The sequence below is a fragment of the Cydia fagiglandana genome, chromosome 2, assembly GCF_963556715.1.
Source record: "Cydia fagiglandana chromosome 2, ilCydFagi1.1, whole genome shotgun sequence".
NCBI lineage: Eukaryota > Metazoa > Arthropoda > Insecta > Lepidoptera > Tortricidae > Cydia > Cydia fagiglandana.
The window spans coordinates 4,998,650-5,017,775 of NC_085933.1; the positions used below are offsets into that span (position 1 = coordinate 4,998,650).

The 19,126-nt window shown below is 36.3% G+C and overlaps 1 protein-coding gene across 2 annotated transcripts in view; it reads right to left on the reverse strand.

Annotated features, from left to right (window-relative positions):
- The window catches only part of LOC134674404 (NADP-dependent malic enzyme), a 44,541-nt gene that overhangs the window by 14,425 nt on the left and 10,990 nt on the right, over positions 1-19,126 (reverse strand). Inside the window, exons 1-2 of one of the 2 annotated variants that reach the window (XM_063532476.1) lie at positions 17,258-17,500; positions 13,327-13,531 (exon numbers count right to left, since the gene is read on the reverse strand). In XM_063532476.1, coding sequence (XP_063388546.1) covers positions 13,327-13,531; positions 17,258-17,343 — 291 coding nt within the window. In that variant the 5' untranslated portion in view covers positions 17,344-17,500. Of the gene's footprint in view, positions 1-13,326; positions 13,532-17,257; positions 17,501-19,126 lie in introns of those variants that run through there. The other variant, XM_063532480.1, reaches the window with a different exon arrangement.

Sequence of the window (19,126 nt, forward strand, 5' to 3'; positions counted from 1 at the left end):
CTCTAACCCTGTCTATATAGAGTCTGAAATGAAAGTTATTCATAAACACAAGCCGCCGGAGGCGCGGCTGTGACGTCACGACCAAATGCGAAAAGGTCGTTATACTTCATGTACTATGGACTTAATTAATATCAACGACCTTATGTCGACTCAGGCCGCGTAGCCAAACTGCCAATCGCTTACGCTCCGTAGCGATCGAAACGCAACTGTCACTGTCGCACTAATATGGAAGAGTGATAGAGAGACACTAAGCGTTTCGTTGTCGAAGCGATAGCGATTGTCATCTTGGCTAGGCCGGCAGTAAAGGCTAAACTCGAATGTCAGCCTTAATCGCGTTAGGTTACCGCTTTACTCGGCAGCGGCACCTAGGTGTACACGCGTCATGGAAAATTGAATCAATCTAAAACACAGAATAAATTGGATGTGAGCATTAGATGGAAATGTAATTAATACAAATTAATTAGGCGCGTCAATCCCACGCCCACCTGACTGTGTAAGTAATAGCTGGTAATTATTGAAATTATGTCGAAATCATGACAAATATACGAATCAACGTATCTAAACCAGTAATTGAATGTTGAAGTGGGATAATTACATATTGAAATGTTTGTATCTACCTATACGCGAGTGACGTTTATGGATTGACTGACATAGAATTTCTCTGACGTCGAATGAATGTGTCCGGATACCGTGTAATGTAAATCCAAACGGTGTAGGTGGAATATGAAAAAGTGATTACTGGAGTCTGTCTGTCTGTTCAAGTAATCTCAAGGCTACACACAGAACGTACCTATTCAATTCCTTTTATTTGTACAAAGTGGCTCTGTGCCTATGGTTTAATAAATTAATTCACAGTATTTTACAACATAAAGAATGTAGCTGTTAGCAGCAATTTTATTTTACCACCAACAGGTAATTAATTAAATGTGATATAAACCTTTCGAATGCAAATTATTATTTACAATGTAGCTACTCTGTACCAGGTACACTTTATAAATTCATTCAAAATAATGTGTCCATGCAATTTTACAAAGCGCTGTACTTATACACCGTGTTGTGCACAAACCCTCTGCGGCTTTAATCAACAGTGACAAACAAAGGTGTGTGAGGCATCTGAAACGGGCACGAACCCTGGAGTCCACGGCGGCCAGGCACTCGGGCAGCGCGCACAGCTCGCGCCGCGGCGTCAGCTGCCACCACTCACGCTCCATCCTACACCTGCCCCACCACCACCGGCCCCTTGAGCACCTGACTCCTAATGGAGTGGTGGAGAACTTCACAACTTCGCACTACACAGTAGGTTTAAACACTATTTGCATATGGCAAGCGGCGTTACCGCGCAGAAACTCGGTCCGTGTTTTCACTAATCCGTTTTATTGACACAACAAACAATCCTTCGCTAACACAATCACGCGCACAAACACGGCACTCGTAATTTGTTAACAACAAGCTCTGTACGTACCTTGATTCTAATACCCCTCATAAAACCAAGCTCAACGATCACTTGTCAAAATTAAGCAGGAAATATATGTTGATTAACAATCAAAGCCCGTTGAATTAACGTTAAACTTTATCGTTTTCCTCGTTTATTTTGTATGCTATCGGTACCAAATTAGAGACGTGTGTCTAGCGGCGTGTGACTGAAGGAATAGAACTACAAGCTTTAGTCCCGGCCAATATTATTAGGAATTTATTAGAAATGCAGCCAACACCGCGATCGATAACTAGGTTACTTACTTATGTTCAGAACAGCGGTTCTGAAAATATTGCTTAGGTATAATATCTGACGAAGATATTAAAATTAGGACTTGTTGTCATATTTCCTTCTCGTTATATTTTGCAACAGTTCGCTTGCAAGCGCTACGCACTTTTCATTGCTATGAACATAATAGGTATGTATAGGTATGATACGAGTACATTTGTTTATTACAAAATCTTAACTGCGACGAATTAATCGTGTTAACCAATAATCGACTTTACCCATTTACATAAAACAGAAGGACCAAAAACGTTTTACGTACTGTAGGTATTTCATTGCTCTATCAAATTAAGACATATCATTAATTAAGATTGACAAGGCGCTGTCCAATCTGTCGATAGATATCAGTTATAACCAAGTTAAGAGACATGTACTTAAGTGCCCCATAATGATTGTGATTAATTTTAGATAAAATGAAAATGAATAGATAGATCAAACGAATTAATTATGAAAGTTTAAGAGGTTTGAGGAGAAATAAAACAATTATATATGTTGAAGTAGCGAGAAAAGACGCCGCGCGGCGGCTTACGGAAGTTAAAGTGGAAGTTTAATTAACTCTCATTAATGTCTTACCCTCCGGGCTCTACGACCGCGCGGTGATTTGTTTTACTTAGATTAAACAAAAGACACTTGCGTGCACCCGACCGATAATCGGTTTGTGCTATACAATCAGCTTTGTAAAAAATATATTAAATTACTTTAATGCAATACAGTCATTCGCCAAAGTTACGTAATAATAGCAATACTTCTCTACCATCCATCACTGTTAATTGTAAGTACCTAATGATTTATCTTATCAGTTGAATTAGGTCAAAAGGTTCAATAATTAAAACCAGCATTGACCTATCGAGAAAAAAATCATCAGTGATAGGTAATTTGTTTTTTTTTGTTTAACTAAAGGTCAAGATCATAACTTTTTGCAGCGTTTCAGTAAGAGTGAACGAAATAACTTTTAAGAAAAAAAAACCGACTTCTATGGGGCCCGGTGAAAGATTATGGTAGATGGTGCACTATGTAGAAAAGGAGGTAAAACGAGTACTTTCTAGTAGCATTTCGTTTCCGTAAGGGTCGTAGTTCTACCTACTTAACGGCGCATGCGGTGCGGTGTACGGAAGTATGAGCGGGAGGGGTTTGGCATCATCATACCCACATTTTATGGTAGGTAATCATAGTGGTTGATTTAGTTTAGGTATCATAGTGGTTTTCCGGGTCAAGGTCCGGGTCTCTGAGTCAGAGTCCGGGTCCGAGTCCCGGTCCGAGTCCGGGTCCGAGTCCGGGTCCGAGTCCGGGTCCGAGTCCGGGTCCGAGTCCGGGTCCGAGTCCGGGTCCGAGTCCGAGTCCGAGTCCGGGTCCGAACCGGATCCGGGTATGAGTCCGGGTCCCAGTCCAAGTCAAAACCGAAATTCGAAATCACCAAACATGTACTATGCGTCGTTGAAGAGTTCTGTTCTGATCATCATCAGCAGTTCCACTTCATCAAATGCGACAGTTTTTAATGTAAATGCTTGATTTTATGATGAAAATACAAAAAATTCTATACGTATGCCTTTAAGATTTGAGGAGTTATCTCGATTCCTTATGGATCCCAACATCAGAACTCGAGCTTGACAGAAATGTGGCTTAAAAACTAAACTTGCTTAAACAAACATAACGAAGAGGACAAATCGCCAAACGTGAACTATGCGTCGTTGAAGAGTTCCGTTCTGATCATCATCAGCAGTTCCACTTCATCAAATGCGACAGTTTTTAATGAAAATGCTTGATTTTCTAATGAAAATACAAAAATCTCTATACGCATGCCTTTAAAATTTGAGGAGTTCCCTCGATTTCTCATGGATCCCATCATCAGAACTCGAGCTTGACAGAAATGTGGCTTAAAAACTAAACTTGCTTAACAAACATAACGAAGAGGACAAATCGCCAAACGTGAACTATGCGTCGTTGAAGAGTTCCGTTCTGATCATCATCAGCAGTTCCACTTCATCAAATGCGACAGTTTTTAATGAAAATGCTTGATTTTCTGATGTAAATACAAAAATCTCTATACGCATGCCTTTAAGATTTGAAGAGTTCCCTCGATTCCTCATGGATCCCATCATCAGAACTCGAGCTTGACAAAAATGTGGCTTAAAAACTTAACTTGCTTAACAAACATAACGAACTGGACAAATCGCCAAACGTGAACTATGCGTCGTTGAAGAGTTCCGTTCTGATCATCATCAGCAGTTCCACTTCATCATATGTCACTTTTTTGGATGTATATGCTTGATTTGTTGATAAAAACCCAAAAATCACTATATGTATGCCTTTAAGATTTGAGGAGTTCCCTCGATTCCTCATGAATCCCATCATCAGAACTGGGTTTTGACAAAAACGGGACCAATCTGTATGCATAAACATTCAATCAAAAAAAGAATTTTCAAAATCGGTCCAGTAATGGCGGAGATATGGAGTAACAAACATAAAAAATAAAAAAAATAAAAAAAATAAAAAAAAATAAAAAAAATAAAAATAAAAAAAAAACATACAACCGAATTGATAACCTCCTCCTTTGGGATTTGGAAGTCGGTTAAAAAGTGGGCACAAAGTTTGAGGATAAAGCGCCTAAAAATACGCTCACAATAAACCCACGGTGTTCATAATGGGAATATTACGGCGGCTATGACGTAATTTGCGTATGAATGAGCAATATTGTTCGATAGTGCCATGCGCAGGGACGACACAATGGTTTTGCTAAGGTCTACGTTGAATTATTAAATTATTTAAGAGAGCTATATTTTTCAATCTTTTTTAATATAAACGATTCGAACAACTCTAAAGAAAGATACCTACCTAAGTTCAATAGTACCTAATAGACAACGGTCAGTTTGATTTATATATCGTCAGGTGACAACTAGTCCAAAAGTAGCTAATTTACTTACTATCAGAAGTTCAGATTAATAGTAAACCGTACTAGTACCAAGACAATGTTGATTTTTATTTAATAATTGTTTTACAATTAGTGACGTTATGACTTACGTGTCACCTACAAATTAATCAGTTACCCTATAAAATATAATATAATACCTATTGTACAAGTTGTTGAAGTGAGTATAGTCTAAATTGTACAGATGACGTATGGAGTAAAAGTAAATCGAGTTAGAGCTAGGAGTGGGCCCGGCCTAGCAACTAGCAACTTCGTCGGTATTGCATTCCTCCACTTGTTTAATTGATTGTAAACCACTTCGATTGTGCAAGTGTCACTTGGATTATAAACGAGTAGCGCATAATTAATATTTTTTAAATGGCAATAGGAGACGAGGAGCCATTGATCAATATAAAATATGACAGGCATATAATGTGCCATTCATTGGCTAACCCTTTTTAATATTCTTATAATAATCAATTGTATTTGCAAAAAAACTTAACTGGGAAGGGAAATTAATAAATCAATTTTTGTTGCTCTCATTATATGTATATCTATACCATTTTCCGGGGCTATCTCTCCGTCTATCAGATACACAGGTGTACAGTATCAGCTATAATATAACAGTAATATTGATAACACCAAAATACACAAACAAACCCATGTTCATAATTGTCATGAGTAAAATTTTGACGTGGATTAGGCTAGGTATAAAAAATTTGGCAGCATTTATTACAACGCTTATAAAACTCAATTACGACTTCCTGAATTAGGAGAGTAATGTAAATGAAAAAAGTAAATAGAATTGGAAGCAGAAATAATGTTGTACCTACATGAAAACAGTTAATTAAAAGCTGGTGAATTTAAAGAGAAATTATCGACGAAAATCGTTTGTTCTGAATACAAAATTATTTGAAATGTTCTTGATACTCATTCCATTAAACAAGTCACTTCTATTTATATTGTTGAATCAACAAGCTCATTGAATAGGTATTTATGTAAAACAACAAGTCTTAGGTTTTTCATTTATGATTTAAATTTTGTTTCTTGTATTGTAGGTTTACTTTTATCTAATTTATTTTAGAGTGTTCTAATTTTAAATCGTTGCAGTATTATTTACACCTAGATATAGATCTAGCATACATCTGCATCTTTATGAACATGATTTTGAGATCATACATGCAGTGACTTTCAATACAAAGCAAGGATAGCCTGGCTTAGGCCGCACAAATGTTTTACAACCTAGGCCCTCTCGACCGATATAAATGTTCTGTTCTAGGTCTGCTCGCAACGCCTAGGCTAGACACATGTCCACATATTAAGATCAAGGTACAATAAGGCACCACTCATTGACATTTGCGCACAATTATGTTTTTATACAGATGTTTAACGCGTAACCACATCCTGCTCGCGAGCGGGAAAAACTATCGAGAAAAGAAGTTGTAGGTATTGCATTTATACGCAAGACTTAAAGGGACCTTATACTAACGACGAATGTTATTTTTCCATTTGTTATGAATTTTTATAATAAAGTGTTTTACTATTACTTTTGAACAGCCTTGAACAACCAGCCAACGTTACGAGTTAGACTTGACAGGGGACTTCAAGATACATAATTAATCTTTTTACGACCACACCAACACATAAACCCTAACAAACGTTTTTGCATGAGTAAGTATATTTAAGTCCAAACCTAAACACACTGCATAATGTTATTTTCAGATCTTAGTGCAAATACTAAACTATAAAACGAACAAACTCCCGTTTTCTTTAGTTTGCGGTGTAACCTCAGTCGCGGCGGAGGGCTAAATTGAACTAATATTGTGTCGGGGTTTAGCGCCGGCGACGCGTTATCTGTCGTTATGGCGACGTTAATCCCGCCTGCAAACTGCCGGAGGGCCGATCATTAGTTTTCCTTGGTTTAATGTAGGCTTCCATTCAAATAGATCGCAAACAAACACGAACATTTGCAATTGAATAATCTTGGATTTAATTTAATTTCTCAAACCGCTGTTTTTCTGATGAAGATATCGAAAAGTAGATAGGTACTTAAAGCAAAACTGAACTATTGCAGGATGTTATCAGTAGACTAATCAATACAGTGATAAAAACTGCAAACACGAACTTAATCCCTATTAATATGGCAATTAATAAGCAATATAGGTACCTACTAATAACACTTGGAAATGAATACCGCGATTCTTATATAGATAATAAAATAGATTGTTGTGTAAATATATTATTGCACTTATTGAAACATAAATACATACTACACATATCATAATTCTTTACAGTGCAATGTAGGTATTTGTAGCTTTCTGAGAATTCGGGTTCGCACGGCAAGATATCGCAAACAAGACAAGTAAACACCTAAACAATGTACAACTGCGTCAGAGAAACTCCCGGCATTGAACGCAATTCCGAGTTCACAGGAATTCACTCACAGAAATATTTGGGACGAATCCGATGATAAAACATTCACATAGAACAGAAAGGGATCTCTAATACGACATATAAAGACTGACGATACTGACATGTCAGCATTCTGCACATTTTTATTTTCTTGTCTACGCAGTTTCTTAATATACGGCGCACAACCAAGGCACACAAAGGGCGTACCTATTTAATTAAAATTTTGCGTTTTCTAGTTCAGCTCTTAGCAAGGCGGTTTAGTTATAAATGCGTCCTTTGTCCGAGTTATTCGAAAATGAAACATAAAATCAATGATTTTCTGAACCCTATAATCAACAATTAGTTGTCTCGTGTAGCGATTACATTATATATATATCAAGTTATCGAGGTAGCTACGACCACTATGTAACTTTCCCCTTCATAAAAGATAAAACATTAGCAATGCGACCTACATACAAGTCCTGCTTATACCTAAGTAATCGTTATGTTCACAACCATTATACTTAAACATAGCCATGTCCCACGCCCGCGGGCTGAACCGATATGCCAACACATGCTCGTCCCTGAACTACATGCATGTCACATGCTCCATTACTCACTGCTCTAACCCGATCATTACTGTTACCTGTCTTTCATTGACCCACAGACATAATCTATCGATCAGGGTCAATCTATGCAGATAACTTAATGAACAGGACGAAATTAACGAACGAATAAGTACCCAAGACCTTGCAGCAATGAAGACTCTAAAGGATTTTTAAGAAAATATTTAAAAACAGTTTATAAATGGGTAGCATTTATCTGCAGATAAAAAGATGGTGGAAGGAATATATAACCCGCGACGATCAAAGGTTCCACGAGTGCCAATTAGGCACCTACTTTGCAAAAAGCTCAAGCTTGTAAAAGCAAACCTTATACCTATTCGATCAATTAGTGAGTTTGAAGAGTACTTAGACTTTCGAGAAAAAGACTGTGGAAAGATTACGCAATCATTTATATATCATTATCATAACAACAATTTACATGAATCTTATGGGTACCAGTTATGGGATATTTTATGGACCTTACTGCTATCTAGTACTTGTAAAAACCCTAATCTTAATGGTTGCATAAATAACTACTTGGAATTGGAATTAATTACATATTTTTAGAGAAGATTGTGTATGTACCTTTACTCATACTTTTCCTACGTCATGCCATTACTCGTATAATCAATAATTTCTACTTCGTAGGCATTAAGTTTGCTTGTAACTACTTACTTACTTCAAATTAATTTAGCTAATGGCAATAACGTACGATATGAGTCGTTACTGTCGTTAGAGGATGGCCTAAGAGAATGGCCACATAGCTTGGCCACTAGCTAAGTACGAGTAGTTACTGCCAATTTACAACTTCCTACTAAATGCGTGAGTAACCTGTTCCGATGGTCAATATTAAACATCAAGTCACCGTGACTTGGCGCGGCGTAATGATGTCGAACACGGATGAATTCTTAAGTTAAACCCCAAATCGATATTTTCTAGCAGGCCTAAATATAACGCAACAAAAATAAATTCGTATAAAAAGCGTACTTTTGTCCGTTTTATGCACATAGTAGGGGATAATATTACTTTGATAGAATTTTCCAACTACGTATCAAGTAGGTACGGCAGGTAGGTATTGCAATGAAATCGTCTGCGTGCGCGTGCGCCTCGTCACGGTGATGCGCGTGAGGCATAGGTGGTTTTCCTTCAGATTTTCAGCAGACAGCCAACATTCACTATTCAATTTTGAAAAGCTTCATGTCATGAGATATTCGCTTTCGATATGTCTACGAATAGCTATTAATTTTATTGAGGATTTATGAGATGGCCACCTTTTGAACGGCTGAAAATGACGGGCATACGTCCTACCGATTCACAAGTAACAGACGATATTGATTGTTTGCCAACTACGAGCAACTTGCGTGATGTCAGGAAATCCGATACTTGTCATAGCGAAAACAACTTGTTTCTTTACTTACACTGCCGATAAGTTTTATTTTTTAAGTATGGCAGACCAAAACCTTACGATGACATAATTGTACCTATACTAATGTTTCAGCAACGCCATGACATAATAATATCCATGTGCGTCATTTGATTGTAAACAGGCATTACCTATTGACTTTTTTAGTTTAGGTAAGTAAGAGTTTGACTTGACCAAGCATTTTGTGTCACAAATGTTTATTAAGCATTTTTAAGTACGAGATAGCTACTCGTAATATATGTAAAATATGTACGATAATATATACTGGAGCGGCCTTAGAACTTTAAAAATAGTGTGTCTCGCATGCACTAGACTCGGTTTTATGATGTTGTGAGTGGTGGAGTCCAATCTATTTCGAAAGTTTTATTGAAATAAAGCGATGGAAATTGTCGTCTCTCTAATATAATAAATATAATAATCTCCTGTGAATTCTCTATGAATAGACTTTTTCATTCATGAAAATATTACTCGATTCTCACATGATATAGGTCTTCATGTCATGAAGTGAAAAAATGGAGAGATTGGGTAAATTAAGTAGGTACACATTTTTTTATCAAACGCCTCCAACCTATTTTAAGGATATTTCTTGATACTATTCGACTCTCCGCTGTCATTATATACTCGGTTTGTCTGTAATGATCAAGAAGTAATTCACAAATATATTGGAATTTAATTTCTTAAATCCCAAATATCCCAATCGCAAGAATACCCAACAATGCGAAAGACGAGCCCAGTAAGCCGACACGCGTATTCGGGAAACGAGATAATCACAAGATCTAGAAACGATATAGAGATCAACTAGATTTACATTTATAGATATCGACTAGATGTGACTTGGATAACTAAGTCATAACTTGTCGAAATCGTTCAAGAGGGCCTCCAGAATCGCGGAAACGTCAAATTTGACATATCTATCTTACAAATATCTTTAAATTATCCATATCGTAACTTGTTGAGGTCTAGTAGAGATCTAATACATTTTCAGAATCGAGCCGCGAGTCTCCCTATTTTAGACGATTTGAATGTAATTGAAAATGTTGGTGAAAACACATGTAGTGAGGGGTCTGCTCGCCACACAGACCCTCGCGAGGGCCAGCTACAAGGGGGCCCTACTACAAAGACTGGTACTAAAAGGTTTGTATAGGTACCTATATGACCTATAGGTCGGTATTAGTATTTGGCTATTGACGTGCATGCCGATTAGATATTTATCAATCATGATTGGAGCGATATATGAATAATACTTGAATACTGAATAATTTCGAATTTGTATTATTACTTGTTGAATTTATTTTGTTATTAAGTTTACATTATTTTTTTCTAGATGCTAATGGTAATATCTAATTGGTAGCATTATTCATAATAAATATCAGTTTAGGTACATACGTAGGTATTGGAGTCTTTATTCCAAATGCAGACAAGGATTACTGTAATATACAGTTACTTGTACAATAATATATGACTACCAGTTAGCTGGTCACTTAATTTATACAGGTTGTCCCAGAAATCGACGTCAAGCCGTAAACGGATGATAGACCAAGTCATAACAGTTATCATAAAAATACAAAAAAAAATCCAACTCATGTTCTTTAAAAATTATGGTCACTTTAATAATTCACTAAAAAATCCACACCCTGTAGTGGTTCTTTAACTCTTTTTACTACAAATTCCATAATTTATTCGATTTTTTTTATTATTATGTAATCTTGAATAATGCTTCTGTAGATTTTTGCCTAAAATTTAAAGCCAACTGCTATTACTTGGAAGAAAATTACACTTTTTTAAAACCAAATTATTTAAATTTACTGTTTCGCCCAACTTTAACTGACTGTACTGGAAAAAAAATGTACTACGCTAGTTTGGCAAATAACGTTAAAAAGTGGCGCGTTTAATAAGGATTCCAAAATGGTATAACACCTGCTAGATTACCTTTTAAATAATTGGTCAATTTTTTTTGTAAATAATCCCAGTTTTTTAGCAAAATGTCCATACTTCCTTAAAATGACTTTAGCTTACCTAAAGCTTTGCTCAACGCCGTTTCTTTGTTTGATAGAGACGGGAAGAGTCATTTTGGAGTGTGAGCGAGATAAGAAATCAAATTTCCACGTAATTTAAGAGCAAGGTTATGATATTGACTCAATCTTTTTACTTTAATTTAGGACCAGTTTTCTCATTAGAAAAAAATTAAATAAAAAACAAATTATCAGATTTACTTTTTTTTACAATAAATGTTCAAACTGCCTTCCTTCAGCGGCAATGCACGCACGACATCTTCTTAAAAAAGATCGGGTTATTTTCCGGGCAAATCTTCCCCTATTTACAAATTCAACCGCCTCCGTTATTCTTTCCCGCAGCTCAGCTAAATTCTCAATTGTTTTTGAGTACACTTTCTCTTTAACCGCTCCCCAGTAAAAAAAAAGGGGATTAAAATTTTAGTAAGAGAATATCTTGATGAAGAATACCCTTGCTCAGGTGGATAGGGCGCGCTGGGACAGTCTTGTGGCCACCCCGTTCGCCTGATTTAAATCCCCTAGACTTTTTTTACTGGGGAGCGGTTAAAGAGAAAGTGTACTCAAAAACAATTGAGAATTTAGCTGAGCTGCGGGAAAGAATAACGGAGGCGGTTGAATTTGTAAATAGGGGAAGATTTGCCCGGAAAATAACCCGATCTTTTTTAAGAAGATGTCGTGCGTGTATTGCCGCTGAAGGAAGGCAGTTTGAACATTTATTGTAAAAAAAAAGAAATCTGATAATTTGTTTTTTATTTATTTTTTTTCTAATGAGAAAACTGGTCCTAAATTAAAGTAAAAAGATTGAGTCAATATCATAACCTTGCTCTTAAATTACGTGGAAATTTGATTTCTTATCTCGCTCACACTCCAAAATAACTCTTCCCGTCTCTATCAAACAAAGAAACGGCGTTGAGCAAAGCTTTAGGTAAGCTAAAGTCATTTTAAGGAAGTATGGACATTTTGCTAAAAAACTGGGATTATTTACAAAAAAAAATTGACCAATTATTTAAAAGGTAATCTAGCAAGTGTTATACTATTTTGGAATTCTTATTAAACGCGCCACTTTTTAACGTTACTTGCCTAACTAGCGTAGTACATTTTTTTTTCAGTACAGTCAGTTAAAGTTGGGCTAAACAGTAAATTTAAATAATTTGGTTTTGAAAAAGTGTAATTTTCTTCCAAGTAATAGCAGTTGGCTTTAAATTTTAGGCAAAAATCTACAGAAGCATTATTCAAGATTACATAATAATAAAAAAAATCGAATAAATTATGGAATTTGTAGTAAAAAGAGTTAAAGAACCACTACAGGGTGTGGATTTTTTAGTGAATTATTAAAGTGACCATAATTTTTAAAGAACATGAGTTGGATTTTTTTTTGTATTTTTATGATAACTGTTATGACTTGGTCTATCATCCGTTTACGGCTTGACGTCGATTTCTGGGACACCCTGTATATGGTGATGTGACTGATGATATATATTAATTAAGAATACTTTATTTATACTTTAACAATATCCCAGAATCCAGATCAATATAATTCACTTAATTGTTACAAAAGAAATATAAGATATAATTTTATTACTTACATATGTTTGAATTATCCCTTTTTTTAATATTTTTTCCAAAACTTTTAGAAGCAAATAGGTATATCAACGAATGTTGATAAGTAGGTACCAACTAATATAGGTAGTATAGTAATAGTAGTAGTGGTAGTGGTAGTAGTAATATAGGTACGTATAAGTAGATATAATTTGTATTTTAACAAGAACCTGGATGAAGGAAGTAAATAATTAAATATTATTTATAATTTATATGTAATGGTAACTAGCGAGCCGGAATAAGTTAACTTTTGTTAGTCATAAGTGAGAATTAATAAACTATTTTAAATAATTAAGTATATGTATATTTCCCATGGTACCCGGAAAGAAAAGTGAAGACTAAGTTGTTGTTAAGTCCTACATTTAATTCAATTGTTTTTATTAAAATGTAAACAGTCTAAACACGCTGAAAAGTTGTCAGAAAGTTTAAACCACGTGAACTTTGACACCTGGCGCAAACAATCAAACATCGCGATTAGCATGACAATCGAGCAGCAGTTCCAAGTTCCGACGCCGGATCCGGGCCGCGGTGGATCACTGCGACCACTTCCGCACACAACCATGACCTAACCAAATTATTCGCGGTCATCGATCTATCCACAGGTCACTGTAAGGGTTACTACCACTAGTTACCTTGTTTAGGCCGGGGTGTTTGAGCCGGTCAAGCCCTGACAGCCGGCTGGAGGACTGTCCGTCCCCGCAGCCCCACAGCCCCAGTCTGTCGCGGTCCATAGCGTCGAACGTGCACTTGGCTCTGGCGTCGGCCAGCGACTGCCGTTCGCCGCCGAACGCGCCGCTTTTGTCTCGCACCGCGGGGGGACCCATGGCGCACTCGCTCCTGGGAAAGCGGGAAAATTTTCAGCGATAAGTTTTCCCTGATAGGACGGTGCGGTTGCGGCCACCCGATAAGAGATGGCGCTGTGATACAATATTCCACTTTAACTTTAATAATTGTAGAATTAAGTATTGAAATACCTACGTACCTAATAATAAGAGGGGCAAACTGAAAGTTTTTAGATTAGAGAAAAATTTCATAAGTAGGCCGTCACTCTTATGATTTTGGGTTCTCAAAGGTTTTGTGTAAAATACATGATTAACATAACATGAGGTATCTACCCATCAAAATTAAAGAATTTCATGCAATATTTGTCTTGTGTCATAGTCATAGGGAATATTGATTGATGTCAAAATCTTCTGGCTTATTTTATTCGATTTGTTAGGAATGGCCAATTACAATGTAGTGGCCAATAACTACCTACAGCAGTCAGAGTCACCATATCATTCACCTCAAAAAAATTAATAAGAGTTATATTATATTTTCCCAAATTATATGCCGCTATGTTACATTACCTCAAAGTGGCGTTATCTAAAAACTTTCAGATTTGCCTTTGTATTATAACGCGTGAAGGATGTATATTTAGCTTACGTTTATGATTCGCTACATTTTCTATGACATCTTTATACATAGACTCGTGGTCACGGAACTTGTGCGGTCTGTCCATTCGATAACAGATGGCGGGCCGTGGGAGTGGGAAATGTTACGATTGCACAACTTATGTAATTAATTTCATTAATTGAGTATCTAGATAAAAATAACATCGACTGTTTTATATCAATCAGGTATTATATTACTCTTAAAAAGTGCGTTTGCTTATGGATAAGTATTTGCAATTATAGGAAACGTAAGGTAGATTTCTAGTCTTTATTACAATATAGTTAAAGAAAATTTGTTGCAACCATGGCCATTTTACTTTAAGAAGTCAGCGTAGACCATGTGTAACTAAGTTCAACCGGGGTTGGTTGCAACTAAGGGGTTATTGCGTCTATGTTAAGTTTTATTCTCCGAGTATAGCTCAAGCTTTATAACTAACGTTAGGCGGGACGTTGTTTAAACAAAGACCTTAAATAGACGCAATAACCCAGTAGGAACCTTACTTACAAGTAGGTATAGTTCTAAACAGCACCATGTGTTCCAACTGTCATACATATTACATACTTAACATTCATAATTATATTATTTGATAAAATGATGCCACCAGAGACCAGAGATAACTATAGTTGCGTAATAGATATACCTAAAACTTCAGTTATACCACTGAATAATATATAACAGTCATGGAAATCGATACAACCACCGAAACCACATACACGTTTATGTTATCATTCAGCGATAATTGCGGGGGTCGGTGACCTGCGACCAAAACACGTCGCTATGTAGGATAGCAAACTACGAGTACCTACATACATACCTATCGCTATGACCTCAACTCAACCCCCCTGAAATAGATCGATTGAGAATTATAAAGCGATAGGGACCTGCCTACTTGAAGTTTATCCGAGCACTTTTGCTTTCGACTAAAAGGAGGTAATAGGTAATAGAGGTACCTACTTAGTATACTACTTAGGTAGGTACTTACAGCAAAAACTGATTGTGATTGTAGCTATAAAACAGTTAATGTTTTCGCACGCGGCCTGCTCTTATGTAAATAATTGCTGAGAAAGGTTTATTCTTAGATACAGCTGTTACAACTTATATTATTATTGATAATTTTAATTCACTTTATTATACTTAGGAAACACATTGTCAGGTGACAAGCTAAACTGACTAATTACCTACTTTATTACATACCACAAGTTAATGCCTAAATAAGATTGTTTTATACTTAATGTTTTTTTTTTGTAATTAGTAATTTTTGTTTTTCACCGAACGACATACGGACAATCGGACATAATCTGCTTAAGTGGAAGCCTTTTCGTCATGAAATACGCTATATCTAAAGCTACATCTCGGTCAATTAAAAAATATGATAACTATCCGTGATCACGCTCTCGCACAGCCGTCTCCCTCACGCTTTCGCTTAGTGATTAGGAATAGTTTCATAAGTTTATACTTTAAATAAATGAACAATAAATAAGAGGGTAATTTATACTAGCCAGCAGTACCTTAGTGACTTTCCTACTAAACTACTTTAAAGTTAGGGTCAATCATTGGCTAATTCACCCTACCAACCTCTACGACGTGGCTACTACGACGGCCCTACGGCTACGATCTACGCGATGCTACGTCACCGCCCTGAAAATTAGTTCAACCCAAAGGGCCAAGGCGTATAAGTTACTTTAGGCTTTGCAAAATAATGCTATTTGTTTTATAAATAATGAGAAATTTTACATAAAAGAGCATTAAAATAACATTGCCGCGGGAAATGCTGTTAACAAAAACGTTATTGCAATTTTCCTTTCTTATTTTAAAAGTAATAATTAGCATGTCACCTAAATCACAGAATAAATAATAGTGCTAGTACTACTACCTAGGTACAGAAGACTCACTGTCTAACAAAACGCGTCTGTCACGATCAGCACAGATTTGGCCGCTAGGTGGGGACAGCGCCACGCGCGGCTTATGGCAAACCCCAAAATTGGGGTCGAACGGATGGATTTTTAGCTACCTGTAGCAAAGCGACGAAATCGCAGAGTGAGCCACGCCTGCCTAAAGCTAGTTACGGTGCCCTTAGAGAATGAACTAATCTTGTCTATTAAATACTTGGCTACGGCCTACCTACGCGGGCACCCAGGGCAATCGAAGCCTCTCTTCTGGCACACACACGCTTCCACACCCGACATTCAGCTGTAGGCAAACAGTCTAGAGTAAGTGCAACATTAACGTACCTACTACTGATAATATATATTTAGGCTACATAACTACGTTGTGTATAAATATTGGAGAAAACGGAGAGTTATCAAAGCTATCAAGTGATTGAAACTATTACATGTGTGTTGATAAAACAATCAAAAAACAAGAAATTGTAACAATACTAATGATCTCTGTCTACCGACTGTGTAAGTGTGTATGTTATGTGCTTGGAAAAAGTTGGTATTAGTATTATTACTCAGTTATAATATTCCGCGCTGTGGCAAATGTCGCCTCTAGAGCTGGTGCCAGTGCTAAAAACCAGTCAAATACGAAAATAATTAAAATACCTAATAAGTAACAAAAATACGTAAGGTGCAATGGGTTAACTTAGATAGCAGGGTAGTTTTGAAAATGGCAAATATCTACCAAATCGAACACGTTAATTAAATTGTAAAACTGACAAAATCGCGTGTTTAAATTTTAAGATTTACCTCCGACCCTTCCGAAATAGAACACTTTAGAAAGCACTTCATACTTTAGCAATACTCATCAAGGCATCTTGCTTACTGTTGCTAGATTTGTAAATAATTTACCTTATTTAAAATTAACCCGCTTTCGAAGTTACCCCAATGCGCCTTGCCTATATTTACATAAAATATTCAATCAAGTAATTAGGTGATGCAATTTGTGGCAATTTTGTTCATTTCTTATTGAATTTGTAGCAAATATAGAAAGCGTACACGACCGTAAGATAATCAAAGATTTCGTGAAGACCGAACTTACCTTTACCAGTATCTAGAGTTGTCTGTAATTGAACGGGCTCCATAGAATTTAGTCAAGAAATACAAAAATAGAGATTGTTATATTAAGCAATAGCTTCAATAATTAATCTCGCGCGAGACTAATGTTTATACAAAAAAACATGTAACTCACCGTGTACTCTGTAAAGTGCCCGCGCCATTCACCTGACGGGTGTCAAGCTGCCCGTTCGATCTGACTTTACGCGACAAAAATTCCATATTCAAATACCAAAGAGATCAAATAATATCACAGTGAAAACGTTTACTAAAAAGTAAATATATTTTTCAAAAGTTATAGTTTTAAATGTAAAGAATTTTTTAGTAAAATTCCGAAAAATTAAAAATGATAACACATTTTTAACACAGAGCTTAGGTAGAGCTCCAGTGAACTCTCAAAGACGACTGAAGGATGGAAATCTGGTGATCCCAATAAATATATAAGAAGCTTATCGACGACTATGCACTATGGTGCGGGTTGGTGACTTATATAATCACAAGAAAATAAATATGCATCAAGAAATGGTTGAGATAAAAACATCGTGGCTTATAATAAATCAACAGTAGGTACGGTCTCTAAAACAATTACGTTCCATTTATGTTGTTACTAAAACAGATGTATAAGTACCTAATCTTAGTGCAAATCTAACAAAAAAAAACACAGGTACATTAGGTACAATCAATATCAAAGATAAATACTTTTTAAGTACTTAGGTATTTTTTTATTTTTGCCGCAAAAGTGTAAAATACGTAAATACCTATTTCACGTGTTACAATACACGTGGTTTGACCACGGTGGTCAGCGCTAAAACATATTTATTATTGTAACATACCATCATGATAAGCCGGTTCTTAATTTAGTTTCCGTTTTCAGCTGCACTGTTTATTTTTCTGATTGCGTTGCCCACTTGCCCACCCCTTTAAAATAATCCTTCACTTGTCTATTTTTACAATCTTCGATCAAACGTGTTAGTAATGCTAATGTGTCCGTTAACCGTTTATATTTTAATCTTTGCTTGATCTTAAGCTTGGCAAAGTTTACCGTTAAAATTTAAAATTAATAAAATTTTAATGGATATTAGATAAATATTCTGCGATCCAGAATGGAAAGAAGAATAATAAATGAACTGCTGTGGCGTGATGTTTTGATATATTATGTAAGAATATATAACAAGTAGATAATGAACACGTGACACCATTATCTCGAGGGGTTATGGCTATTTACCATTGAAATAGCCATGACGTACACCTCTGATTACAACCAGTTAATTACGATAAAACTTCAATATTGGCATTAAATAGCATAAAATGTAATGAAGTCTTTGTCTTTTTTATCTAAGTCTTACCCGGCTGCGTGGGAGCATAGACTGTGTATTTTTGTCCCAAAAAAACACGCATCCTCAATTGCTCATTGATTTAGTAAAGTGTTCAGTAAATCGTAAGAGACAAACGCCAATCCGATAATCCCGCAGGTCGCTAGCGCATGGTCAAGATCAGCGGAAGGTCGCGCGCACGTGTCCCGCATGCTGCGTGATCGCACGCCGGCGCACGCGTCATCCAGGGAGTTGTCGTTCAGAAATGCAACTTTAAACTGCATTCTAACAGACTGAAATATTATTATGCGGGCGAAACGATACCGTCCATGTCACAAAGTGAACCTCTTAAGTAATGTGTCTGGAGCGCGTCGCAATTCATCTTCGAATTTATTTGATCCACGACAATAATAAAAGCGACTTCATACAGTCTTATACCTATATTTATCGAGATAAATCGTGTCGTTGCCGTCGATGACCACGATATAGTACCTATATCCTCCTAAGGCCCAAGGTCTTACCTATAGTACTTAGTTAATCAGTTCGATGAAATTTAAACCATATTCAATTGGAACAGAGTTGCAATTGTTTTGTTTCTTTAAATTATCGAACAAATCAAAATCATCTCTATTCCCTGCGTTATAGGTTCCATTTTCAGTAGCAAAGTTTGGATATTTCATTTGTATGGGTGG